The 27,347-nt window shown below is 50.9% G+C and overlaps 6 protein-coding genes across 6 annotated transcripts; 5 read left to right on the forward strand and 1 right to left on the reverse strand.

The window, feature by feature from the left end:
* Positions 1-5,928: 5,928 nt before the first annotated feature.
* COL26b_005538 (uncharacterized protein) lies at positions 5,929-6,705 on the forward strand (the record flags this gene model as incomplete). The annotated part of the gene is made up of 2 exons (XM_053178380.1): positions 5,929-6,549; positions 6,604-6,705. The coding sequence occupies 2 exons, from the start codon at positions 5,929-5,931 to the stop codon at positions 6,703-6,705; spliced, it is 723 nt and encodes a 240-aa protein (XP_053037583.1).
* Positions 6,706-10,389: 3,684 nt separating this feature from the next.
* On the forward strand, positions 10,390-10,939 carry COL26b_005539 (uncharacterized protein; the record flags this gene model as incomplete). The annotated part of the gene is made up of 3 exons (XM_053178381.1): positions 10,390-10,667; positions 10,736-10,824; positions 10,887-10,939. 3 exons carry the CDS (start codon positions 10,390-10,392, stop codon positions 10,937-10,939), a joined length of 420 nt encoding a protein of 139 aa, XP_053037584.1.
* A 309-nt stretch (positions 10,940-11,248) lies between these two features.
* COL26b_005540 (uncharacterized protein) lies at positions 11,249-12,986 on the reverse strand (the record flags this gene model as incomplete). The annotated part of the gene is made up of 4 exons (XM_053178382.1): positions 11,249-12,272; positions 12,321-12,424; positions 12,523-12,598; positions 12,679-12,986. 4 exons carry the CDS (start codon positions 12,984-12,986, stop codon positions 11,249-11,251), a joined length of 1,512 nt encoding a protein of 503 aa, XP_053037585.1.
* A 1,695-nt stretch (positions 12,987-14,681) lies between these two features.
* Positions 14,682-19,956, forward strand: COL26b_005541 (uncharacterized protein; the record flags this gene model as incomplete). Its single annotated transcript, XM_053178383.1, has 2 exons — positions 14,682-19,241; positions 19,417-19,956. The coding sequence occupies 2 exons, from the start codon at positions 14,682-14,684 to the stop codon at positions 19,954-19,956; spliced, it is 5,100 nt and encodes a 1,699-aa protein (XP_053037586.1).
* Positions 19,957-21,948: 1,992 nt separating this feature from the next.
* Positions 21,949-23,898, forward strand: ALV1 (5-aminolevulinate synthase, mitochondrial; the record flags this gene model as incomplete). Its single annotated transcript, XM_053178384.1, has 2 exons — positions 21,949-22,321; positions 22,373-23,898. The coding sequence occupies 2 exons, from the start codon at positions 21,949-21,951 to the stop codon at positions 23,896-23,898; spliced, it is 1,899 nt and encodes a 632-aa protein (XP_053037587.1).
* Positions 23,899-24,512: 614 nt separating this feature from the next.
* Positions 24,513-26,871, forward strand: COL26b_005543 (uncharacterized protein; the record flags this gene model as incomplete). Its single annotated transcript, XM_053178385.1, has 6 exons — positions 24,513-24,531; positions 24,722-24,749; positions 24,805-25,512; positions 25,567-25,797; positions 25,849-26,132; positions 26,186-26,871. The coding sequence occupies 6 exons, from the start codon at positions 24,513-24,515 to the stop codon at positions 26,869-26,871; spliced, it is 1,956 nt and encodes a 651-aa protein (XP_053037588.1).
* Between the last annotated feature and the right edge of the window lie 476 nt (positions 26,872-27,347).

The raw sequence follows: 27,347 nt of genomic DNA on the forward strand, positions 1-27,347 counted from the left end.
ATTCTGATCCAGAATGATCATTCGGCCCCCAAGTCGTGTTGGATCATATTGATCCAATATGATCGTTATCTTATCGTCACGTGACTTGTACCATAGTTCTTCCGTTTCCGAGCGAGTCCCTGTTGTTCCCGTGATCCTGCAATACAAATGTTCTGTCCTAGCCGCTCGATGCCCAAGTGGGTCGGTTAACTGTTATCCTGCATAACGGGTCGTAACATACACCCTCCTATACCTATATATATAGCGTAGTCTCTATAATAAGTAAAAAATAGTAATATTAGTAGTTACTTTAACTAATATTACTATAGTTATATATACTACTAATTATCATTAGAATTTCTATATATCTTATAAAGTATATAATACTACTAACTAAATAACTTATAGTATATATATACTATAATAGTAATAGTAGTAGTAATTTTTAGTAATATAGACTTTATTACTACCCCTCTTTTTTACTTATTTGCTTACTTACTTACTTCTTAAAATAGATTTTATACTTATTAAAAAACCTTATAGCTTTTTGTTAACACAGGTATAAGCGTATTCAGGGGCGTGGTATATACGCCTATATAGTATAGGGTTATAGATGGGCTTATTTTATGATGAAATGTAATAATCCTAAGCATTTATAGGCATTTAATCGTTTAGAGAATAATAAAGGAATTGATGCATTGTGATTACTCTTATTGTTGTTGGCAGGTTGCATCCTCTAGTAGGGAAAAGTGAGGGGAAAGATAATCTGAAACGTAACCTACTAAACTGCTAATTACATAAGGTGCTTACATAACTATACGTATTACATAATCAATATTATAGTTATACGTTGTAATAAATAGAGTATTTTTATATAAGGTTTTATACCTTAAATGTTATTACTTTATTTTATATAGAATATTAAAGTAAGTTAAGCGTTATTATTATTCTTACATTATTATTATTATTATTATTATTATAAAAGAATGTTATATGTTAACATTTCTAATTTAATATATAACATTAGTTAAACTTCTTATTATTTAAATTATTTTTATATTTATAATATTTTAAATAGATATATATAGAAATATTATTTATGTTCTTTTTTTCTAATATTTAATATTTATAAGATTATTAAACTTATAATTAATTACTTTTTAAATATCAACTAAAATATTTGTTTAACTACTTTTTTAAAGTATCTATATATTGGTTATTATTTTAATAGAGATTAATATAATATTATATTATTACTTAAAAATAAAATATATTTTATCTCTTTTTTTTAGTTTATTTAAAAAAAGAAATAATATTAATTTATAGAATATTCAAGTAAATAGCCTCTCTAATAAGTAGATATACTTAAATAAAGATTAATATTAGTTTAGATATATTAGTTAACTTCTTCTTAATAATAATAATAATAATAATAATAATAGCTTTTTTAAATTATATAAATAAACTATTTCCATTTTAAATTAAATATTATTTTCTATTTTTTAGTTCTTATTATTTATATTAGATATATTAATAAAGTTAAATTTATTATATATAATATTTTTAATAGTTAGATTAGAAATAAATAAACTATGATTTTTAAATATTAAATTATAAATAACTTAGATTTATAACAAAGTTAGTTTATTATTATTTATATTTTCTTTCTCTTTAAGTATATCAAGAAATAACATAAATATATTATTAATATCATAATAAAAAGTTATAAATATATTATTTATAAATTAAATAGTTTAATAAAAAGTTAAGTTAACTAAAGTTAAATTTAATTAAAATAATAATCTTAATAAGAATGAAGTATTTTAGAACTAAATCTTCTATAATAAATCTTTTTTTTGACTTTTTTATATTTTAATAAGAAAATATTTTTAAAGGTTTTTATAATAATAGAAAAGCTATATATATATATATATATATATATATATTATAATATAGATTTAAAACTATTAAATTATTAGTTTTAACATTTATTCTAATAATAATAACTTTAATAATAACTTTTTTCATAATTCTTTAGTAGTAATAACTTAATAAGCTTTTTTAATAAATATACTAATCCTAATTAATAATAAAATAAAATATTAAAAAGGATTTCTAGTAATATTTTATACTAATTATTATATATATTATTATTTCTATATATTATTAGTAACAAGTAATAAATAATACTTAAATAAGTTATTATTTACTTATTAAAATATATAGTAATATTTAAAAAGTATTATAATACTTTTAGATTATAAGATTTAATGAGAATAAATTAATTAAAGTTATTAAAATAAGTTAATTACTATACTATAAATATCTATATAGCGTTAGGTAAATTTTTATATCTACATAGGGATTATACGTGCGTAATTTCAATAAAAAGGGGGGGGCGGATGCTGTTAGTGCAATGGACTGTAGCTGTACTAAAGTTGCTAGATTTGGGACCAGGAATTGTGGTTCGAATGAGAGATCTGTCGAATCTCAGCGCGATAGTCTCGGTGAACCTTGTAGATCAGCGTCCCTTTTGGTGCTTATTTCTTGTTCTATGGACATGTCTTGGGCCAAGCAAGAAAATTCGGTAGAGCGAGAAGGTAAAGGAGGGCGAGAGCAACACCGTGCCCAGCCAGCCAATTTGCCAGCCGTTCGGGGCTTTCGAAGCTCCAAGAACCTGGCACAGCAAGATTCGAACTGCATGGAAGGCATCTCATCATGTGAAAATGAGATGATACGCACAGACGCTCTGGTCGCGACGGCATCTGCTTGATCAACGCGCAGAAGGACGATGGGGACGCGAAGAAGCGCGTGGCGTATGGGTTCGTCGAGCTGTGGCCGTTGCACCATTTTGGGAGTTTCGAGGATAAGCCGCTGACGAAGCAATGCTCAAGTCGGCTACCCACTTGCAGACGCCTACCTATCAGAGGAGAGAGGAGGCTCAATCTTGTACATACGTGAGAGTGTGCTCGGATCGTGTGCAATCGTCTCCCTCATCCCGAAGACGTGGCCATCCCGATGAGCCGGTCAGCAGGACCACTGAATGTTTTGCCAAACGCGCCGCAAGGTGTCATCGGCAACATCGCCAACGCTTGAAAAAGAAGTCTGCCGACGCGGACAACCCGGTCAAACCCTGGTCTCGTTTTCTCGGGGAGCCAGGGGAGCCAGGATGGTTCAATGGGCCCGGGAAAGGGTATGGGAAGGAAGGTACGGAGTAGTGAGTGCGTCACCTGGAGGCCAGGCTGGAAAAAGTTGCCCAGCCCGTGTTGATTGAGGGCAAGGCAAGGCGAGCGGGAGCCTGGGTGTTGGGCGAAAATCTCTGCAGAACGGTAGACCTGAGTGCAAAATGGACAATTTAAAGCACCATGGCTGGTGAGGCGGAAAGACAGGGTCCTGCCAGGCTGAGGAGGTTCCGGGATGGCTACAAGTCGTGAGGTTGGTTTTGAAGCAGCCGGCGTCATATATTGTTGGGCTGGGGACGGCTCGTTGGAAAGCGTTTCCGCATCGTGTCAGGTCCTTCTTTTTCTTTTCTTTTTTACCGTGAACCCTCCCGCCTCCACCGAGCCTTGCGTCAGGAGGGAGCTTCGACGCTGTTCACTGTATCTGTGACAGAGACTGCCCGGCGGAACGTCCGATTGTCGAGTCGTCGACTTCTGGCCGTTTCCCCCAAGCAGCGGGGCATTTTTGGGTTTTAAGCTATTGGTGTCTGTCTCTTCTTCTTTCTTCCCTTGTCTCCCACCCTCGACTCGCCCGCGACAAGTTTTCAGGCCGACATCTGACATATCGGTCGCTCGAAAAGACACACGATAGACATCGCCCTCACGGGGCGCCTCCGGAACCAACGGCGAAAACCAGACGACTATTGGAGGAGAGAAACCAAGGACGAAGAGACAGAGACGGGGGAACCGGCCACCAGGCAAATCGTGATCTCGCATGAGGCCGACGGCGGACTACGCACAACCACCACGCGATACATCGTCACCAAGCAAGCGCGTCGCCTCACCTAGCAGCAGCAGCAGCAGCAGCAGCTTGGTGGCAGAAACATATCGTCACGGGCCTCGCTCTACCCGACAGGATCCAAGCAGCAGAGCATAGCGCAGGCACAAGCAGGCAAGCACGTACGCTCGCACGCACTCACGCATTCGAGGAGGAAAGTCTTTTGGTGCTGGGCGGTCCAGGCCCAGGCTCTTCACCGTTCCTGCATCAACGCGCGGGCTTCAAAGCTCAAAGCTCACCCACCTCCACAGGGCCGGCCCAGAGCCAAGGACCAGTGAGGTAAGGTAGGGAAGCTTGCCTTAGGGAAGGCATCCCCAGCCTCCAGAGCAAGAGGCTTCCCAAAATGCCGGGACCGAGACTCAGGGCACACTCACAGGCTAACCCAATCTCGGCGACTCTCCTTTCCCCCCTGAACGCTCGCCCCACAAATCATCACTCGCTGCCCCATTGCGCCCTCGTCACGCCTGTACGGCCGCCAGGTTTTGCCAATAATTGGCCCTCATCATTCACCAACGCGACCAGGCGCTGCTCCCGTTGGTGCTGCAGCAAGAAGACCCATCCCCGTCCAGGTCCCCATCCTTCCGTTGGGCTTGCTGCCGCTGCAGGGTCGTTGCCGTCGTCGTTGTCAAGCAGGAAAAGCAGCCGCACCACCACCACTACCCGAGATACCACCTGCGACAGCACATTTTGCTCTTCCCTCCAAGGACGAAGCGCCGTTGTTGGCCGCATAACTCACGATTGCATTGAGACCACCTCCGCCGCCAGCAGCACCAATACCTCCACCTGCACCACCCCTACCGCCTCTGCGAAAGCTAATCCTGCTGTCCGAGCCACCATCGTCGCTGTCGTTGCCGCTGCAGTCGCTGCTTCTTCTCTCGCCTGTCTTCTGCATTTCTTTGTTCGAGGCTCCACTCTTCTAGCCGCAAACCTCATCGTTTTGCTGCACGACTCCAACCTGCGCTGTCGCTTTCTCACCAGTCACAGTCCTTCGACGTCCCCTCCATCTCTGTCGCCAGCGCATTTCCAGATTTTCCCGTCACTGCCGTCGCCGTCGCTCCCGTCGAGTAGAGAGGCCCTGGCGATCTCCACGAGCGTGGCCCAGGCGTCGCTGCAAACTCCTCTTCGACCAGACCCGTACTCCACAGTTCCCCGTAAGGCCGTCGACCTCTCGGCGGCCTTCCTCGAACCATCTTTCCCACGGCTTCCCACGCGAGATTCACCTCTCCGTCCACCGACCCGGCCACCTTAGATGCATCCGCGAACACTCGCCTGCCCACGCTATCGCAGCAGCCTGCCTACCCTGGCGCTTCGCCCGACCTTGACCGTTCAGTAGCCGCTGCCGGCCTGCCTCAGGGCCGCAGCCCATCCTTTCTTCGCGGTTACGACCCCAAAGACTATTTCACGCAGTCTCCCTTTCGGAATCGTGCATCCTCCTCCGCTGCCCGTCGCCTACCTCACCTTTCTGCTGCTCGTCTCTGGAACCCAACGAACTCGACCCCGCGACTCCCTGAGAAGACCATTCGCAAACGACGTCCATCGACACCGCCTCCTCCCGCAGTTCCCCTCTCACATCCGACCCTCGATCCCTACTCCGTCGATCCCTCCGATCCCTTGGGCATCGGCGCAGGCGATTACCCGCTTTTGACACTCCCCGAACAACGTCAGACTAGACATTCCACGTCGAACCGCGCAAGCCTCCAGCTCGACAGAAACGCCGAACACCGCATCAGCCTTCCGCCCTCGGTTCGTCACTCATACGACGGAAGAAGATCCGCCGACCCTTCACCGACGTTTCAAGACCCCGACTCTGGCCTGGGTGACGATAAAGGCGACGCGCCTGCAGAACCACCCGTCGAACCTCGAGTTACTGGCCTTCCAAAGCGAGGTCAAAGCGTGTCAAACCCTCTGGTCGTGGACTTCGCCTACGTCGACAAGGGCAAAGGAAAAGCAATCATGGAGCAGACTACCGAGGCACAGGTGCGGGGGACTTCTAAGGACTTGGAGCGTGGACCTGATGTGCTTCCACGCATTTCCAATGTGTCGGCCGGCGATGGAATCGGCTCGGCTATATCCTCATCGAACTCATCTATCATGGGAGAGGAATTGCCGCCAGATCTCGGCGAGGAATGGGGCCCCCAGCACCCGTGTTTCCCGCATCTAAATCCCCACGTTCCGATCGACTCTCCCGAGTATCACAACACGCGTATCATTCGCATTCGGCGGGACTGGTTGTTGGAAGGAGATTTGGCTCCGACGTTCTCAAATCTATACCCCGAAATTCTTGACCCGGCTGGTTTGTCAGAGCAAGAGTTCCGCCGTATCATCGACCGGCTGAATGGTGAGCTTGTGCCAATATTCAGCCCATACAACTGGAGAAACATAATGGACAGTGTTCTGGGTTTAGTGACGGGGTGGTTGTGGGATGACTTGGGCTTCACTGGCGTCAAGGCCCGGCTGAAGCGTCTGGAACGGTGGGTAGACCAATGGAACAACGAGATGGAAAAGACGGTGGGCAACGAAGACCCCTCAACGGCGCCGCGCATTATTTCGTTGAGGCGGACGGGTTACATGACTGTGAGTCTTTCTCCCCCGGTGTTTGCAACGTTCTCAAGCTAACGGTCCTCGCAGCTGGACATACAGATTCCTGATCCTGAAATCGCCCCGGCCCCAAGCACACCAACAGGGTCGGGGAACATGCCCATGGAGCCTCCGGCTGCCGTGACGGCATGATCCCACGCGAGGATGACAGGCCCCTCGGCCTGGCTTCACATGTTTGCGTTCTTCTTTTCGAATCCGCTATTTTACCGTACGCTCTTTTCTAATATCGGATCGGCGGCGACCTCGGCTGCACCACCAACATGAGTTTATACGACCATAGCCGCGCTCTCACGAGCTCTCGATATCCTTTTTACCGGGATTAGTCTTTCTTCATCCCACCTACCACAGTAGTACCTTATACCAAAGGCATGGCGCGGAGTTTTGGGTCCCCGGGCTGGGGAATCGGTTACGAATGTGATTCGACGACGTTTTTTTGTTCCCTTACTTGGTTTCTTGGCTTTCAAGTCTTTTTTTCCCACCTTATCCCTTTTTATTCACCAGAGTGGCAGTCTGCAAACCTTTTTTGAACGTGGGCTGATGGAGGAGATGACCGAGCCCGCTTACGAATGGGGCAGATGATGGATGGACGGAGGCAGTGAGCTCGCTCGCTCGGACCTTTTCCGACGCACGATGTGAGGTAGAATGATGAGCTGCTTTTAATTTACGTAGATACCTATCGGCTTATTCGCCTTCTTGAACATGGTTTACTCTGGTTCCTTATTTGACTCTACGTATTCATGAAATACCATGCCACAGCAAACGCGTCGTCTGTCTGTCAATATTTGAGCCAATCGCGGTGATGCCGGCACCGCCACCGCCGAGAACCAGTCTTCCCAACATTCCATTACTGCTGATCGTTTCTCAGATGTCAAGCAGACCCTCCCGTGTCTCGTCAGTGGTGTGGTTCACGGTACACCCGCCGTTTCAAGCGGGATATGAGTGATACACTAAGCAGGTCGGTCAACGATCATGCTCGTCCTGCTTGACGAGTGTGACGTGCAGAAACAATTGGCGGTTTCGTTCGAGAGCACATGGAAAGTTCGACCCGTAACAATAGGCAAGGAAGACTTATGAAATCATCTCCGGCGCTCCTGGCTGTAGGTTTCTGGTTGTTCCATATGCGCTTGAATCATGGTAATCAACTTCGGCTGAGGAGATAGTCGGGGTAACCAATCGTCTTGAGTTGATTGCTCCGCTTGAAGGTGGTTCATGTCCGACCCCAAGTGTGCGTGCACACGGGACTTAGCCGCCGGTATCTGTTTGCCTGAGAACCCGTGGACTCCCAGTCGGCCGCGGAAAGAGCCAGTGAGATTATTGAGGGGAGAGTCCCCGTGATGATAGCCTCCCTCAGTTGTCTCTGAGGAAATACACCTGGCAGTGGTATAATCTTTGTGCTCGCTAATCGCACAGGGTTCGGGTTCTATGACGGTAATTCTCATGTCGTCGGAAGGGTCGTTGACCTCTGTGGTGTATGGTGGAGGTGGCGAGGATAACGAGCCTTGTCCCTTTGAAACCTGGCTAACATGAACAGATCGACCGAAACTATACATTGGAGACTTGGCGAGCGTTGACCTGGTAAGTCTTGGTCAGCAACGTGATAATATTTTCGGGGCGCTTAACACTCACATTGAGACTGTCCCCCAGGAGCCTGCTGGAGTTTGACCTGTGCTTGATGTGGCGTCGTCACTTAGTCTCGGGAACACTTTATCGAGACGCATGGTCAACAAACAGTGACGATATGTATCCATTGAGTCTTTGCTCATGCCGAAGAAGACGAATATTGCTGCTGTCGTGATGATTGGAAGATAGTTGGAGTTGAGTTCGAAGAAGGTTAGTTGGTCGTATGGGTATAGGATTACCGAATCCCATGGCCAGGCGCCGTCACCATAGTGAATTTCTTTGAAGTCGAATGCTTGTAAAGGCAAGTAAATTTTGATCTGGTAGACCGCATAGACGCAGGAAATTGGGACGTAAGGAACAAGAATGCAGGTTGTCATCAAGAACAACCTACGCCGTGTTCGATTCGATCTCGCAGCGGTTGAGGAGTTTGAGACGAGAGCAGAACGAGTTGTGCTCTCAATCTGCTTGAATCGTCTCCAGGTGAGAACTGTGCAAGGGGTTAGCAGACAGGTCTGTCATGTCTCGAGTTGACCAACCTGAATAGAATCCTGTCATCAGAGTCACAACTGGGATTGGCAGCAGAAAGAAGACGATACATGGCCAATTTGGTGTTGTACTCCATAAGCACCCCTTGAGTGTGCCAATAATGTATCTCTGTCCTGCCAGAGGATATAGCCAGCCGACTTGAATGACGGGGAGCGGAAATATTATCAAAGCCTGGAACCACATCCTCTTCCTCTTCTCGATGGTAGTGAGCGGACCGGCGCGGTCTAAGTTGACTTGCTCTGCTAGATTTCGCATGATGGCGGCGATCGATGTGGCGTAGATGGTTAAAGCAGGTTGGTAGAGGTAAGGGTGAATATCGCACCAGATCCAGCCTCTCCACCATTCTTTGATGTTGTCGTCGCGCCAGATGAGAGAGTTGACGACTGTAAGAAGGTTAAGAAGGATGACTGTCGAAACGAGCACAACCGCCGCAAACTCGCCGTTGCGATACAGGTTTCTCAGCGGAATCAGACAAACCAGGTTGGCCAGGCATGCGGAAACCACTCGGCAGATCAGGTTGGCTTTCATAGAGGGTGTCGTATAAGGTGCTGTTGGCAAAAGAGGAATCACTTCGAGGCTGCGGGCCATCAGGCTTTCTGAAATGGGTGCCATGTTCATGAAAACGAGAGACCCGATGGTCATGGAAAACGAAGATAGAATACTCCCTGGCTTTATGCCCTTTCCAAATGGTGCGACCAGGGCACAACGAATTGCCAGGTGGTTAGCGGATGAGAGCCATGTGCTGGTGGGAAGGGAACGCAAGAGGCGGGTAGTGTAACTGGAGGAAGTATCCTTCGCAAGCCGAAGTTTTCTGGAGGGGGGGAAGGAGGAACGAGGCCAGATTGACATAACAGTAGTCGTTGTGGCTAGGACAGCAGGGCGATGTATGCCCTACCGGGAAGAGACGAAGAATCCCGCCCCTTCTTCAAGGCGGCTATGGAGGAAGGCCCTGATGATACGAAGCCTTGACGAGAAAGGAAAGGGGCACTCTCGGACGCAACTGCAGAGGTCCTGCTTCAAACTGCGTAAGGTAGAAACACATCTCAGGCAACCAGCGGGCCGCGTTAACATGAAGGTATAATCATATTTTACCACGGAAGAATAATGGTGAAGACCTTGGCTAAAGTCCAAGGCTGATGGACGTGGCGGTTACGAATCTCCGCCCCAGGCTCACAAACTTGACCTGTCGAGGATCAGATGTGACAGACCAGCTGATCATATCACATTTGCGAGCGGAACACACTATGCCTTCCTAAAGAAATACAATGATTTATTCACTCAGAAGATGGTTTCGCCCTGTTAGTGAGCTGTTGGGCTTCACATCACCCAGGCCATTGTCATGTTCTGAGGTCTGATGTGCCTGCGTTTAGAAATACCCCCTGCTGGTTCATGAGAAGTCGCCAGCTTACCATTTAGATGCATAACCCCCGATAGCAGCACTACCGAAGCGTCGCATGAACCTCATTCCCAGATGCACGGGCCACATCAATGCTGGCCCTATCTGGGGAAGTTAGTGATCGCGTCCAGTCGCGTTTGGCGCGGGTTTAGCTCACCGCAAACCTCTCGCCGACTCGTGTTCACCATCGTCTTGCTTCATACACTCCTTTGAAACCCCAAACACCACAAAAATCGCCCTTCCAAGCCGTCAACATGTCCGCCATGCTCTTCCGCCGCGCCGCCGTTGCCCCGCGCATTGCCGCCCGTGCCTTCAGCACCTCCCCCGCCCACAACGTTGCCCGCATCTCCATTATCGGTAACCTCGCTGATACCCCCGAGCTCCACGCCACCAGCACTGGCCGCGAGATCGTCAAATACGCTGTCGCCAGCAACAGCGGTTCCCGCGAGAACCGTCACACCAGCTGGTTCCGTGTCACCAGCTTCGCTCCTGAGGGACCCGGTCGTGACTTCCTCCAGAGCCTGCCCAAGGGGTACGATATAGCGACACCACGTTCACTTTGCGAGAATTTCTGTCGACTGACATTTAATGACTCTTTAGAACCATGGTTTTCGTCGAGGGCGATGCCTCCATGAGCACCTACCAAGATGCCGAGGGCAAGACCCGCAGCTCTCTCAACGTCGTCCAGCGTATGTTCCGATCGATCGCTTCACACAAAGTGAAATATTCGAGCCTTCTAACTCTCCCTCAGGCAACATTGAGGTCCTTAGACGCCCTGCCACCGGCACTCCCGCCAGCGAGTAAATACATCCTTCAATGCTATGAACCGAGTTCTTTATGTTGAATGACGACTACGAGAGCCCACCATCCGATGTTGACTTGAAAATGGCCCTTCTCCACTCTGTGCCGGGATTTCTTTTGTGTGATGACTTCAGATCGGGCCTGATGAGGCACATTGTACAAAACTTTTTGGGGACGATAATTGATACCACGGGTTATGCTCTCTAATGCTATATGTATCCCTGATGACACGCAAAGCTCGATACTGGTCCCGGTTCAAGCTTGCGGCAGGCGGCCTGAGGAGTCCGATGGCTTCGTCTGCTCTAAGAGGCATCAGACAAGAGTACAACTGTCCATGCACCCGAAGCCAGCCGCGACTCCGCCCTCATTGCTCGTGTCGCCCTTGGTGCGGAGCAAGTAGCCGGCCTCCTTGTTATGCACTATCTCACCGGTGCCCTGGTTCCATACCGCCGTCCCGTAGATGCCCAATTCGCAGATAACACCACCCTCCTCAAGGTTACCGTTGCGGAGAATGATATTGTCCTGCTTAGGAGGGGTGATCAGCTCCATCAGGATATATGACCCCCAATGGGACTCGGGGGTCTTCTTCAAGAATTCAGGAATGTCCTCGCGGTAGTGGTTGTTTCCACCGCCTTCCCTTTGGGGTTTCAGGACGTAGTTCTTGCACAGTTCGGGATCCTGGGCGATCTTGCGCGCCTTGAGACCAGCCTCGGAGTCATCCATGGGGAAGATGTTGGTGAAGGTCTGCCACACCTCTGCGGTCTGAGGAGAGTCATCGGCAATAAAGCGACCCAAAACTGAAGGAGACGATCCAGATCTCGGCGTTGCTAGAACTTGCTGAATCTTCTTGCTGCCTGCTAACTGGGTCAAGACGGTAGGACACTTGATTGCCGATGACCTCTCCAGGTGGTAGCGAGCCTCCCAAGTGCTCTCGTCGGGATAGTCCGACGGATCATACCAGCATCGAAGGTACGAGACAGCGACCTCAAAGACCTTTGAGGGATCTCTAGGCACCTTGTAAAGAAGCTGACGCTTAGGCGTGTTTGCGATTTCGGTGTGCTTGAGAAGCTCGGAGAAAGGAATGCGAAACACCTGGACCGGGTCGGGAGAGCTGGTGAGCGCATACTCGAGATGTCGCTGGTCGAAAATGTTGCGCTCGCCACCTTGTACAACAAAGATTACACACTTCGTGTGGCCGAGTTCCGAGGGGCCGTACTGGTCGAAGGCAGCGCGGATGCCGCCTGCAAGACCCTGGACACTCTGGTTCTCTGGCAAATCCAGAGAGCCCGACTCAATAGAGCGGTTCAGCAGGGGGTACTCAGAGACGGAGAGAAATCTGCTGGTATTAGCAACGCACTCTCCCGAACAGATGAGACAGACTCACTTGTGAAGGAGCGAAGTACGAGACGAGAGACCGCCAAAGGATGCAGCTATCGTGTTGAACTCAACTTGCTTCACCTGGCGCTTGGGTTGGCCTGATGAGACATCCTGGTGAACAAGGTAATCGGACCTGAATAACCCGAGTGAAAGGTTCTTGACCCAAATTAGCCCAGCGTCAACGTATCACAGCATCCAAGCGGACGAACCTGGGCGTAGCCCTCCTTCTTTACTCTCAAATGAGTATCCCAAAGTTTGCCGATGAAGTCGTCGCCGCTCTTTACCCTGTTTGAAGTCAGACATGATCCAGTGGCTTCAGCGTGTATCATTACGACTCTCCCACATAGAGCGTTGCAGGAACTCACTCATTGACCATCTCGCTCAGGAACTCTTCGTCCCTACTGATGGCGGCATATAGCTCGTTGTAGGTCTTCTGGACCGACCGTGCTTGTGCAAAGCACCGCTTGGGGAATGGGCTGGGGAAAAGCGTGACTGGCACATTGACTGCTAGGATTCCCTTTGGGTCTACTTCCGCTGAAACAACGGCGGGAGGTGGTCTAACAGACAAGCCGTTGCCAATCGCCCAATCCTTGATGGTCTGCACGAGCGCATCCTGCTCTGGCTGAGAAAGCCGAGGGGGGTATTGCTCCGTCGTAAGTGTTGCAGATGCCATCTTTCAGCTTCAGCGCCCACAAAGCGGTTGGAAGTGCAGAAGGCAGAAAGACCACTGAAATCCTGACAACTGTTGTTTGAGAATCAAAGGTAGGAAGTATGAGGCCCGGACGGTGTCCTCTCTATCTCAGCATTAGTAATTGAAGTGCGCTCAAAATTATGCAGGTGGTAGACATGCTGAGAAATCACTCGTACGAGTAGCGTTGTGTGATCCTCAATCCCAAAGCTTAGCGTGGTGTTGCGTAGCCTAGGTATACAGCACGCGTGGAGTCTCTCAGATGGCGCACAAATTAAATCTGGACGATGACGATGCTGAGAGACGTTGGCCCTGGGCATTTAGCAATTGAGAGGATGAGGGGGCATCATAATTGAAGGAGGGGGAGGCTCTGATGGCCCCACTGCGAAGCCCCGCGACTAGGTTTCCCAGCTGAAGAGTAACTGTCCTGCGCGCAGGATGCAGCGAAGACGTGCTTGAGCTAACTAGGTACGGCAGTGTGAGGCAAAGGCAGACGGCTGGGACGGAGAGTTGAAAAATTAGACAGGCCAAGCGCCGAGGTATCTTAAAGAAAAATACCACGTCGCAGGCAATCATATATATGACAAAAGAGGCACCGCTCTTTCATCTTGGGGTTGAGAAAGATCAACGGGGATTGATATCAAAAGACAGCAGGCTCAAGCTGCAATGCGCTGGTCTTACTTACCTCTCCACCCCACTATCTGCTTCTTCTTACCTATCTGTGCCTTATCAGTTATCTTAACACCGAAATCCATCACGTGTCAATAGTGGATTCTCAAAATTAGCTGTGAGGTAAAGGATGATCAAAGCCTTGCAGGACTAGTGGCAGTGTCTACCTACCTAGTACCTACCTACCCAGGTACCTTATCGACTCTGCCAGCGGACCTACCCTGCTGTAACAGTTACCCGACCCCCGTCGCATCTGTACATGCGCTAGAGGGGATGTGGGGCGAGAACGACTTCCTCCGCGACTTCTACACCAGCACGCGTCGTGAATTGAGAAGTCATTGCACCTGCTGTCTACCCAGTCAGTTGGTTTCTATCCTTCCTGCGCATTCAAAAGCAGACTGTCCACACGCCTGGACTCAAACTCGACCTTTCTCAACGTCACCCCGTTTTTTCAACTGTCCGTCCCTCGCGTCTCGACGAGGACAGTCCTCGGCTTTCAGCCGCCGCTCACCACCTGTTTGCCTCGCCGGGGTTTTCATTTCTTTGTCTTTTTCTACTGCCCGGGGACCTTCCAGAAAATTCCTTGCCTTCACCTCGAGTTCGGAGGAGGTTCTTCGACTAGCGTCTCTACCTCATGCGGAGATGATTACATCGTTGTATGCAACGTCTCTCTATCTCACGACACTTACGCCGATCAACACGAACAGCTGCCAGATTCGTCGTAAGTCATACCTCAAAATTTACACACTCTGCTCTCGTGGCTACGCGGCTCCGCCTGCTCTGTTCTGTCGTTATCCCATCAGAGCATGTTCAAGAGCTCTTCCCAACTTACGACGTGTTTGGAAAGAACACAGCTCATCTTTCTTGCCTGTCCAAGAAGGTAGTGCCCAAGCACTCCTGACGGGAGCCAGACTCAACGCACCACATTCTACTTCCTATCTCCGGTTTCAGAGACCGATGACAGCTACTAACACTGCAAAAGCAACGCGCCTGATGGCTTGAAAAGTCAAAATGGCAGGCACCGATGGCGATCCCTTCGACTGGGATGTCGACAAAGTGGTACATGAGCTTTGCATCGCCGACAAGCGCCCCTGGCTGCCCCGGCAGGCCAGCAAAAGACCCGATCCCCAAACTCTTTCCAACGCCCTGAGAGAGAACGAGATCGACGGAGAGACCCTGCTGACATACGAGGATGTCATGTCATCCACGAAAGGCCTCCTTGAGACCCTGGGTCTCACCAAACCAGCACACCAGATGACTCTGGTTAAGGCCATTACTTACCTCAAGTCTAAGAGCGCCGGCTACCGACAGCAAAAACTTGAGTCAGCGGGTCAAGAGCTTGAGTCTCAGAACAGCTCTCAGGAAGCGCCCTTCGACAATATCCAACAAACTCCTCTACAGCAAGGGTCTAGCCCACCACGGTCCTCAAGTGATCTACCTCGTTGTGAAGAATCCGTCGCAGAGCAGCTCGGCGGTTTGGCAAGTACGAAGGCGAACGGCGACCCCGATGAACCGCCTCAGAAAAGGCGGAGATTAGCGCCTGTCTTGATCTCCACGGATGTCGCTGGGCTTGGCGTCGCAAGCTTTCCCCACGCGGCGACAGGCGTTACACACTCGAAACCGGATTGGTTGGATACCACATCCAACGCCTACTTTGGCACTCAGGCTTTGATTACCGCTGACCTGGTCCCCAAGTCCAACTTCGTCGTCAGCGAAGACAGTACGCTCACACAGAGTGAGATCAATGGCTTGGCTCCGGCGGGAGAGCATGTCCTCGACCTAGCTACTCGTGGCAAGGTACCTGCGGGAAAACGTCGTCAGATACACCGGGCTATGTCACGACTGTTTCGTAAAAATAACGAATCTCTGAACAGTCTCAACAGTGGCTTTCACCCCCAAGTCGAACCCTCGGACGAAGGAGACGAGATTCTGCCAGCTTTTGGCGAGTCAGACGACGAGGAATACGATTCCGACACCATGAGAGAAATGGAAGAAGAGGCGGAGGAAATCAGACAAGAGAAAGCCCGGAAATTCCACTTGCTTTCTGGTGACGATGTCGACCGCGTGATGCAAGAAGAAATACTGCGCATGGAAGAATCTTGGGAGGAGAGAAAGCTTCCCTTGAAGCAAAGACATGCAAAGGCGCTATGGAATCGAGCACGCCGGCAGGGTCTCAAGCGGGCTATGGCGCAGGCCCACGCACGACTGGCGGGGTTTACCAACCGCATTGAGAAGCTCTGCCTCGAGATGCGACGGAACGAGTGGCACGACGAGGATGAGCTGAAGAAGCAGATGCGCTGTCTCGAGGCCAGCGTTGAAGATCGGAAGAAAGATAGATGGTTCCTCGACATTTTGCAGGGCCCCGAGCCTCCTGGACCAGAGTCATTGCCAAGGCTTCTGTTGCCGACTGCTCAACGCGAGGTTCTGTCCGATGAGAACGGTGAGGTCATCACAAGCGACGACGACGATGGCTTCGTCATCGACGATATGAGAGGCACTGCGTTCACTTCCGAGCCGGTTGAGACTCGGCCTGGTACCCCCATGGACTTAGACAACCCGGAACAGACGGCAGAGATTGATCAAAGTCCCTTAGCGCTGCGACAAGAATCAATGGCCAAGACCTCTGTAGATCCCGGAGGTCATCAGGTTATCGATCTAACATTTTCCGAATCCGAAGCAGCAGCAGCACCCCAGAAAGTTCACATCAGCCTGATTACTCCAACTAAGCCGAGGGATGTTCGTCCGAGCACGGAGATGGATGTCGATGAGCCGCAAACTTACCCTGACGAGGATCTTGAAATCCCGATCGATCGACCAGCGGAAATTGCAGCTACTCCACCGGAAGTCTGGAAGGATCATAAAGACCGCGAACGACTCTTGATCTGCGTCTTGTGGAGAGTCCAGAGGAAGAAGTTGCAGAAGGACGTATTCTCAATCTTCCTGAGACTGACCTCCAGCTCAGTCTGGGAAGATATCATTTTACCGGCATTGTCAGACGACGAGGGCCGAGAGTTCTTTGGTGACGTGTGCAACTTGGCAGCGCGGCTATTCAGAGTTTTCGCCCTCTGCAGAGTTCAAACTTCTGGATCTAGCATTACGAAAGGGATCACTGGCACCAAGGCGAAGAAACTTCGGGCGCAAGCGGCACTTTTCGAGCCTTTTTATGACTTTATGAGAGAGATTGAACCTTACTTCGTTGATCAAAACGAGACAGATGCCGACTTAGAAGACTCGGAAAGACTTTCAGGTGACGACATTGAAGATTCTCCGTCTAAGAGACGAATGAAACCCGTTGTACTCGATCAAACTGCAAAAGATCTTCGAGAGACCGACCAGCAACGTTTGCAAGAGCAGGAGAAGCGACGGATCGAGCTACGTAAGAAGCTGGCCGCGTCCGCCATTATTCCCAGCGACAAATCACGGTTAATCATCAACGAATCCAAGCAGGATGATCAAGGCTTGATCTACATAAACGAGGACATCGGCCGGCGAATCAAAGCCCATCAAATTCAGGGCGTCCGCTTCATGTGGAACCAGATTATCTGTGATCCCAAAGTACGACAGGGATGTCTCCTGGCTCACACCATGGGCCTCGGCAAGACTATGCAAGTCATCACTTTGCTTGTCGCAATCGCCGAGTCTGCACAGTCTCCCGACGGATCCATCAACTCTCAGATACCGAATGACCTGAGACAATCGAAGACCTTGGTGCTGTGCCCGTCCCTGTTGGTCGATAATTGGTTGGATGAGATGCTGATGTGGGCTCCCGAAGGCCTTCTCGGGCCCTACTTCAAACTCGAATCTGCTACCAAACAGAACGAACGCATGCCCATCATTCGTCGATGGGACGACGAGGGTGGCGTCATGATCATTGGGTATGACATGTTCAAGCGGTTGGTCGACGAACCTGGTGAAGAACTGCCGAAGGAAAATGATGGCAAAACGGCCTGGAATATTCTGACGCAAAGCCCGAACCTGGTCGTAGCCGATGAGGCCCATAAGTTGAAGAATCCTGACTCCAAGATTGGCTTGGCTGCTTCACAGTTCAGGACTCAGAGCCGAATTGCGCTTACCGGCTCTCCCCTTGCGAACAGCGTCGAGGAATACTACTACATGATTGACTGGGTAGCACCTCGATACCTTGGGCCTCCTTCCGAATTCCGAGATCTTTACACCAGGACAATTCAGGAAGGCCTCTACGAAGACAGTACCCGCAGTCAATTTCGCATGGCCAAGAAGCAGCTTGCTGTCCTGGAGAAGACAGTGGCCCCAAAGGCACATCGAGCTACCATCAAAAGCCTGTCGAAGAATGACCTTCCGCAGAAGACAGAATTCATCCTGACTGTCCCGGTCACGGACCTACAAGCTCGGCTTTACGACGCATACCTTCAGTCTGCGAGGGGCGACGCGGACCAACAGGTTTCGTCTAGGATCCTAGGAATCGTCAGTAATCTAGGCCTTATCGTCAACCATCCTAGATGTTGGCAGAACAAGCTTGCACAGGAACGCCGTCTAGACACCAGCAAAAACCCAAGCAACCGCTCAGCTAACCTAGCGTTATCTCCCGCGGTGGTTAGTAGCGGACTCAAGATGATGAACCGTCCGAAAGTCGACATTCAATCTGCGGTTTTATCATGGAAAACGCGTCTCCTCGTCGCCATTCTTGCCGAAAGCGAAAAGGTGAAGGACAAGGTTCTTGTTTTTACATCATCAATTCCGACAATGGACTACTTGGAGAACCTTCTGCGCCAACAAAAGCGCAAGGTGGCGCGTTTGGATGGTTCTACGCCAATCAACTTGAGGCAGCAACATATCAAAAACTTCAATTCTGGCGACACTCAAGTTTACCTCATTTCAACGACCGCCGGAGGAATTGGACTCAATATCTATGGTGCCAATCGCGTTGTCCTCTTCGACTTCAAGTATAATCCTGTCAACGAACAGCAGGCAGTCGGCCGAGCTTACCGGATCGGCCAGCAGAAGCCGGTTTTCGTCTACAAGCTTCTGTCTGGAGGCACATTTGAGTCTGCAATGCAGAATAGATACGTTTTCAAAACTCAGCTAGCTTCTCGCGTTGTGGATAAGGAGAATCCAAAGCGGTGGTCGAAAAAGGACAATGAATATCTAAAGGACCGCGAAACGCCGCCGCGTCAGGACTTGACTCATCACATGGGCAAGGACAGCGTCCTGGACAGTTTGCTGAGCAATCCGGAACTCTCACAGGGTATCTGTGACATTGAGACTACGGATACCTTTGAGGAGCATGACCCAGACGATGTTCTGACAGCTGAGGACAGGAAAGACGTGGAAGACCAAGTTCGTATGCATTCTCTTCGCATTACTGACCCTGAGGAGTACAGGAGACTGGAACAAGAGAGACTGAGCCGCACAATGCCATCTGTGGCCGGTCAAGCCATACCTCAGACTCCGATCCCCCATCCAGGGCTGCCTCGAAGCACCATTACCGCTGCTTCATTGGGAAGCCAAACCCCGATCAATGCACCAAGCGTCCCGCAAGTTCTCGTCAGCCACCAACAGAGCCCAGCAGCCGCTGGAGGGCCAAGTACAGGTGTTAGTCACGCAGCTGAGCAGAAGCTACCGTCTGATCCGGCTGTTCCTGGATCTGCAAATACACCAACTTTATCGGTACAACCAGTTGTGAATTCGGGAACGCCCCACCAAACTCCTGATGTATGACCCTCGCAAGACTTGGTTTAACCTCATAAACATGGCTAACGATGTGTAGTCACGAGGTGCTCTACCGATGCCCATAGCTGGTGCTAACACTCACTTCGGAACTCATCCTGAGAACATCGCGGTGCTGGACGGACAAAATGCATCTGCTGCCGCTATAGAGAGTCCCAAGCCGCAGGCCAAGAAGGCGCCTAAGAAACGCCCATCTTTGATCAACTGGCCTTACCAATTCGAGCAAAAGATCATGGAGGCGTCCCAAAAGATTAAAGATACCGAGTTGCTCGTCCGGATCACAGAAAACCCCAAGGATATTGCAAAACGGGTCGCACACTCTACGTGGAAAATCAGGGAGGACAAGAAATTTGGCGAGTGGCCCAACCAATCTCACATGAAGGCACTCTGCCGCCTCATGGAGAGTCCGAGGTTCGCAGCGGCAATCCTCTTAGGACACTTTACTCCAGCTGAGCTGGCCCTCGCGCCGTCCGTCGAGGCTTTGGAAGATATGGAAAAGGCGTTGGCGCAGCTCGGAGACCGGGAGTTTCGCGAACGGTTGAAATTGGGCACCGACCAGCCCGAGGAGCACAACGTATGACCCCGCCATGCTCAGTCATTGTTGATTTATACGCCTCTCTGCAGCTCTTTTCTCGAATTTCACCTAGTCACGACTAATCCCTTGATCAACAGCAGGTCCCGAACGTAGACGGTCGAACGAATGCGTATGCTACGGCGGCGGATATACGTGGCCCGGCGAATTCCGTGATGGACGATATGCAGGTTTTGAGGGACGTCGAAGGTCGCAGGCAGCACCGAACACCCAGACTTCCAACATGGGCTAGCAAGGCTGTCGAGGAAGCCAGTTTCGGGGAGCAACGACCACGGCCGCGGAATCCTTTTGAGCTATCACCGTCGCCTGAGGGCTAACGGGAGACATCATGTTTGTTTTACCTGTTTGTTATTTTTTCTTGGAGGGCGTTTTCCACATCGCATTGAGGAACGGAGGATATTGGAGTTGCATGACATTCACGATACCCTTTGCTAGAGGCCTAGAGGAGGGATGTCAGGCATCCGGAGAAACTGTCTGAAGGGAGGTGGCCTGAGGTTTGCATTAGCACGGCGTTAGGGCCACAAAGACCCGGAGAGATGAATCAAGACGACGTGGGATCTCAGAAAGGCCCCGAAATCCCTTGCCATGTTAGTCCCTGAGAGTTGTTTTGCACCATACATTACACGTGACTAATGAAGCTTTGCGTGGTGCGTCGTTTGTAAAGTTGATATGCTGCGAGCGTGGGCTTTTGGGGAAGATTCGAAAAGACATATGACCTCGGCGGGCATTGGGGCATGGAGAGGCAACGGGAATGGTTTCGGGGAATGCAGCGTCACAGTGACTCCTCTAGGCCCCATCACGAAAATTACACGTTGGTGCCGGGCCGGAGGTTGGTCATTTTGAGATATTCTGGACGGAGTATATAGGCCAGCTCGGGAAGCGCCGTAACCGGCGTCTTTCGTACGATGGTTGGGGTCCACCCAAGGTTGATTTCAGGAGGCTCGAAAATGAGCAAAGTGGATGTTTTGAACATTTGTGAAAGGATAATTCTCAAATTTTAAGTCGTACACGGCGAAGGAGCAGACACCGGGGAGGGGGCAAGAAGAGAAAAAAAAAAAAAAAAAGGTACATGGTGAGCAAGAAAAACGTGCAGGTAAAAGTGATCTGAGGTCTGGTCCCTTTGGACAGGGGTTGGCTGGGGGCTCGGTACCGTCCAACGAGATGGCGGGCAGTTCCCCAGAAATTGGCTTTAGATAAATTTTGATTGGCTCAGTGGCGGGATTTTCTGGACCCTGCAGAAGCCGAGACACCGAAAATCGAATGCGCGCAAGTGTTAGTTAGGCTGGGCCACTCGCCCAGGAATGTCCCCCGTGCAGCGGCACTAGCAGCGCTCTGCAGGCTGCAGCCCAGCCCACTAAAAGAGCACCTAGGATGATGGCAACCCACATTCGGAGCGTCCCTCAGTGGTCGCAGAGGCCGGTGGCTGCCACGGCTGCCCCGCCGTCGTTGGCCCCAGACGTGTGCAACACAACTGGACGCCAGTCAGCCAGTCAGCTCGTCCGAGGGCCAGCGTCAGCGTCCTCCCGTCCAATGTGCGTGTCCGCTGTCCTAAGGTAGCCTGTCCTCGGGTTCGTGGTGCGGTACCTACGGCACCGTACCTTACCTCCTGAGGTGGGCGGTACCTTACCCTGCGCCCACCGCCGCTTCTTTGTGTCATGGCGACTCTTCACCGGACGCACTAATAAAGGACGGTCCGAGAATCTGGTCTCTTTTATTCCTCGCTTCTCCTCATCCGCCAATTTCGCACTTCTCCTCCTTTCCTACCAAATCCCGTCTTTGTCGATCAAAGTCGCCCCTTCAACTTTTCGCCAATTGACTGGTGTTCGGCTGCGCGCTGACACTCTTCTCTGGCAACTCTGACCCCGTTCGCCAACGACGCACTTGGTCGCCACACCGAAACAACCGTACCAAAATCTACTCCGTACCGCTATCCTCGACCGACGTTACACGAAGTTCCTCTTCAACTTGTCAATCGTCACTATGGAGGCTGCTCTGCGTCAATCTAGGGCCATGTGCCCCTTCTTGAAGAAGGCCTCGCCCGCTAAGCTTCGCGCGCTGTCTACCTCGGCTCGTCCCCATGCCGTCCAGGCCCCTCAGACGGCCGTCGCCGTTTCCCCTTGCGGCGGCACCATGTCCAAGTTGCAGCTCCTTGCCCACCGCTGCCCCGTCATGGGCAAGGCTCTGACTGTTCAGTCGGCTCAGTATGGCCATGCTGCCAAGGCTGCGAACTCGTCTGTCGCCGGCATTCGCGCTTTGAGCACCAACTCAAAGTCCGGTCGTGCCAGCATCCATACCAGCCGCAGCAACGACGCCCGCGCCGTGGACACTCCTTTCGCTAACGGACATGACAAGAGTATGTGATATGTTTCCAAAACCCAATAGCATTCGGGCTAATATGTTCCAGCCCGGCTTCCCCCGAACATGGCTGCTCGCCACAACTCTGCGAACAACGTTGGCATGGGCAATTCGGATGCCTCGAAGGCCAAGTTTAATTACGAGGCCTATTACACGTCCGAACTGGAGAAAAAGCATAAGGACAAGTCGTACCGCTACTTCAACAACATCAACCGTCTGGCCAAGGAATTCCCTCGTGCCCATATGGCCGACAAGGAGGAGCGTGTGACTGTGTGGTGCGCCAATGACTATCTTGGAATGGGTCGTAACCCCCACGTCTTGAAATCGATGCACGAGACCTTGGACGAGTATGGCGCCGGTGCTGGCGGCACGAGGAACATTTCGGGGCACAACAAGCATGCCGTCGAGCTTGAGGGCACCATCGCGAAATTGCACGCAAAGGACGCAGCTCTCGTCTTCAGCTCATGCTATGTTGCCAACGACGCTACTTTGGCCACCCTGGGCAGCAAGATGCCTGATTGTGTCATTCTGTCCGACAGCTTAAACCATGCCTCCATGATCCAAGGTATCCGTCATTCCGGAACCAAGAAGATCGTCTTCAAGCACAACGATGTGGCGGACCTCGAGGCGAAGTTGGCTTCTCTCCCCTTGCATGTTCCCAAGATCATTGCATTCGAGTCGGTATACAGCATGTGCGGCTCGATCGGCCCCATTGAGGCCATTTGCGACTTGGCGGACAAGTACGGCGCCATCACATTCCTCGACGAAGTGCACGCTGTCGGCATGTACGGACCTAATGGTGCAGGTGTCGCGGAGCACCTTGACTTTGAAGCACACCAGCAAGGACGCCCCAAGGGCAGTATCATGGATCGCATCGACATTATCACCGGCACTCTTGGCAAGGCTTATGGATGCGTTGGTGGATACATTGCCGGCAGCGCCAAGCTCGTCGACATGATCCGCTCCCTCGCCCCTGGATTCATCTTCACCACCTCCCTTCCCCCTGCGACAATGGCTGGCGCAAAGACCGCCATTGAGTACCAGATGGATTATGACGGTGACCGTCGTCTCCAGCAGCTTCACACCCGCGCGGTGAAGGAAGCCCTCGGCGACCGCGATATTCCCGTCATCCCCAACCCATCCCATATCATCCCGATCTTGGTTGGCAACGCCGAGCTTGCCAAGCAGGCATCGGACATGTTGCTCCAGGACTACCAGATCTACGTGCAGTCCATCAACTACCCTACCGTTCCGGTCGGGCAGGAAAGACTGCGTGTGACGCCCACTCCGGGCCACAAGAAGGACTATCGCGACCAGCTTGTGCAAGCCATTGATGAGATCTGGACCAAGCTTGGCATTAAGCGCACCTCTGCTTGGGCTGCGGAGGGTGGCTTCATCGGTGTTGGGGAGGCCAATGCGGCCCCCGAGCAGCCCCTGTGGACCGACAGCCAGCTTGGCATCGAGCAAGCTGCGAAGGAGATTAAGGCTGCGGGCAACATCAACAGCGGCTTTGTCGAGGCCCTGTTGGAGCGTGAGGCCAAGACGGCTGGTCAGGCCGTGAGCTCTACTATCTAATTCCGTTCTCTGATTGGGATTTTGCCCAATGCGTTCAACGTTGATATCTACGGGGAGCTCAGCGGACCTTGACCACGTTCTTTGGAGCGATCAACGAGTTTTTGATATTTTACCACGCCCCGTGACTGATTTTCTCTTTCGATTTGAGATTCTTTGTCTACCAGCTACTGGTGACTAATCTCAGTGTTGGTCGCAACACCAATAGTTTACATCCAATATATGAAATGTCACATATTGACATCGTTCATCAAATCAACTCTCAATGCGCTTCAGTGACATGCCCGTCCACGTATCCGTATCGATAGACTTCATCCGAAAGCGAGTTGCATCACAGCCCACTGACCCAAGCCACGATGAACCCGGCCACGGCAATTGTTGAAATCCGTTCGGCTGAGAGTACGTACCGTGCTGAGTGTGCCGGGCTAGGAAACGGACTTTGGAGATTGCTTAGTCATCATAGGTCTTCTCTCCGCCGGAGTGCTCGCAACTCCGTCTCCAGCGGAGAGACGGAGCAAAATCGTAAGGACAAGGCACTCGGAATCCAACCCATTGGCCAGAGCTGCCCAGCCATGACTTACACGATTTCAGGAGAGCCGTAACGAAGGCTCAACCTAATGAAGGCTTACGACGCGAGTGTGTCCCTGTAAAGGAGCAGTGTCGTATCTAGTTTGCCTGCTTTCCTTTCCCATCTCACCTAACTCAAGACTGGCTACCTTTGAAGTTGCGAATGTCATCATGGAGATGCAAATGGACGCTGAATCAAAGACCAAGGGACCTCGAGCCTGCACTACATGTGCTAAGGCCAAATCGCGGTGTATACCAGGACCGGACGGGAGTAACAAGTGCGAAAGGTGAGTCTTCCGAACGTGGTTCCATCTCCGGGACGGCTTTTGACATTCTCATCAGGTGCCATCGGCTTAGGAAGCCCTGCGGTTCCCAGACCCCTGCGCCCCCTAGAGCGAAGAAGGACCCTAAACCAACCAAGGTTGCGGAACTGGAGAAGAGACTCAACGAGTTAACCACGCAGTTGGGCACTACTCAGGGCGGGACTCCCGCAGTATCCGCCGGAGCCATCACTGCAGGAGAGAACGGGAACGGAAGCGGGAGCGGGAGTGGGGGCGGAGGTATCGATACCAACACTAGTCCTCTGCCCATCACCAACGGCAGCAAGCCGGTATCTGCCCGGATTCCCATCAACTGCGACCACCTTTTCCCGCCAGAAGACGCACCGGCAGATGGTGGCTCTGACACTTCACCGGCTCCGAGCGCCTCGACTCTCGATGAACACCACTCCGGGAGCAGTCACGGCCAGCCGGAGCGGATTGAGCCTCCTTGGCCGCTTAACAACGAGTTGAACATCATGCTGCAGACTTTCCGAGATGACTTTCAGCCTTTGTATCCGTTCGTCATCGTACCGCCTCATATGAGCCCGGCGCAGCTTGCGGCCGAGAGGCCGTACCTGTGGAAGGGCATCATGATGACTGCATCCCACCTTGACGCTACTCGGCAGGTGACTCTTGGCAACGAGCTACTTGGAGATATTGTACAGGCAGCGTTCACAAAGCCGAAGAAGAGTTTGGATGTTCTCCAGGGTTTGCAGCTGCTTGTTTCTTGGTACGAAGGAGACATTGATACTTCGGTGGACGACGACGGCTGACTTGGCTCCAGGTATCATTACAACATCAACAGCTTCCAGCTGACGAATCTGCTTTTCCTCGCGAGGTCCATGTGTATAAGCTTGGGGTTCAAGGACAATCCTATCTCGGTCAAGGAGAAAAACACCCAAATTTGCATCGACGTAAAAGATACCGATGCCCCTGCAGTCATGACGAAGGAGCAGATGTCAACTCGGTTGGAGCTAATGAGGGCTTTTGCCGGTTGCTACTACCTCAACACGCTGTAAGTTGCATTCTGCCAATGAGACCCGCTGCGATGCTGATTATGAGAAAGGGTCTTCACGACAAACAAGCGCCCGGACGCCTTCATGAACACTACATATCTCGAGTCTTGCTGTAGGCAAATTCAAGATAATGTGGAATACCCCAGCGATGAGCTTCTTGTACAGCTCTTCAAGATCCAACAGCTGGCTCAAACCATCTCCATGACACTGGGAGTGGGAGCGGAGAGCACGAGCTTCCAGTCGCTCCAGTTGCCCCTCACCATGGTGGTCCAGTCTTTCCAGCAGCAGCTTGACATCTTCAAGACCTCGATTCCAGACCACTTGAAGGGAAATGGTAGGAATTCCGGCTTGCATATCATTTGAAGCATCTTCTCACAAGGTTTTTAGCTGGTCTCCTCACGCACGTTAGCATTGCGGAAATCCTCCTCTACGAAATTGGCATTCCGGAAGGCGAAGGTTCGGCGCGCTACATATCTCTCACGGAGAGCCTGGAGCTTCTGTGGGGATGCTGCAACGCAGTCAAGACGTTCCTGGAGCGACGCTTCCATAGGGAAAACAATATCTCAATCATCCAACCGCGCTTCACGTGCCTCAGCTCCTCCGACTTCCTCTACGTCTTCATCGTCTCCCTGAAGCTCATGACGTTGGAAGTGCCGGGCTGGGATATCGCCTTCGTCCAAAAACACATTGACTTAGCTAGCGTTGTTGAGGGCCAAGTAGCGCATTTGGATATTTTCACCGCGCGGAGGGCCAGGCGGCCAAGTGCGGCGGTCGCAGCAGCTACAACTCCGGTCGGCGCGGCCGAGATCCCCGGTCCAAAGATTGTCGACCCTTTCTTGCGTCTGACCGAGATGCTGCGGTACTTCAAAGAGCTCGTTAAGGGGGAGGTGTGCAAGCTCAAGACCCAGCCTGCCATCCAGGAACCCATCCAGTTGCCGGCCAACCTGTCTGATGGCACTCAGGCCATGATCAGGGATCTGGATGCGACGTTCTGGAATGGAATGCTCGGGGAAGATCCTGGAACCTGGGATGTCGGGAATATGTTCTCTTCTATGGACTGGACTGCGACTTGAGAAGGCTGTACAATTACGCATGCAGCAGGGGCGGGAGCAGGATACACGCCTGATCCTGGAATATCGACCATCTCTCGGACGACTACAAAGACAGCAGAACCCCATATGAGTGGGTGAACTCCGGACTAAGTGACGAAACTAATGATGGAATGAGTGTACGAATGCACAACACTATCCTTGCGGAAACTACTCCTAGTTATTGTTTTAAGGAGGCGCAAAAACAGGCAATGTATAATAAGACCCCTCGGATAGGATTGGGAAAATTAGACTGTGACACTTGAACTTTAACCTTTGAAAAACATGGCAAGGGCATTTGATTCAGAACTCTCGAAGCCGGTGCACCAATCCGGCGGCCGGGCCGATAATTCGCACTCGGCCGGAGGCCGAATCGGAGGGGCCTCAACGACCGTCCGGGTCGCAATGTACTTTTGACTACAACATGAAAAAGTTTCCAGAAGGGCCACAGACTCGATTTC

This window comes from Colletotrichum chrysophilum, assembly GCF_026319265.1.
Source record: "Colletotrichum chrysophilum strain AFK26 chromosome Unknown scaffold_38, whole genome shotgun sequence".
In the NCBI taxonomy this organism is placed as follows: Eukaryota; Fungi; Ascomycota; class Sordariomycetes; order Glomerellales; family Glomerellaceae; genus Colletotrichum; species Colletotrichum chrysophilum.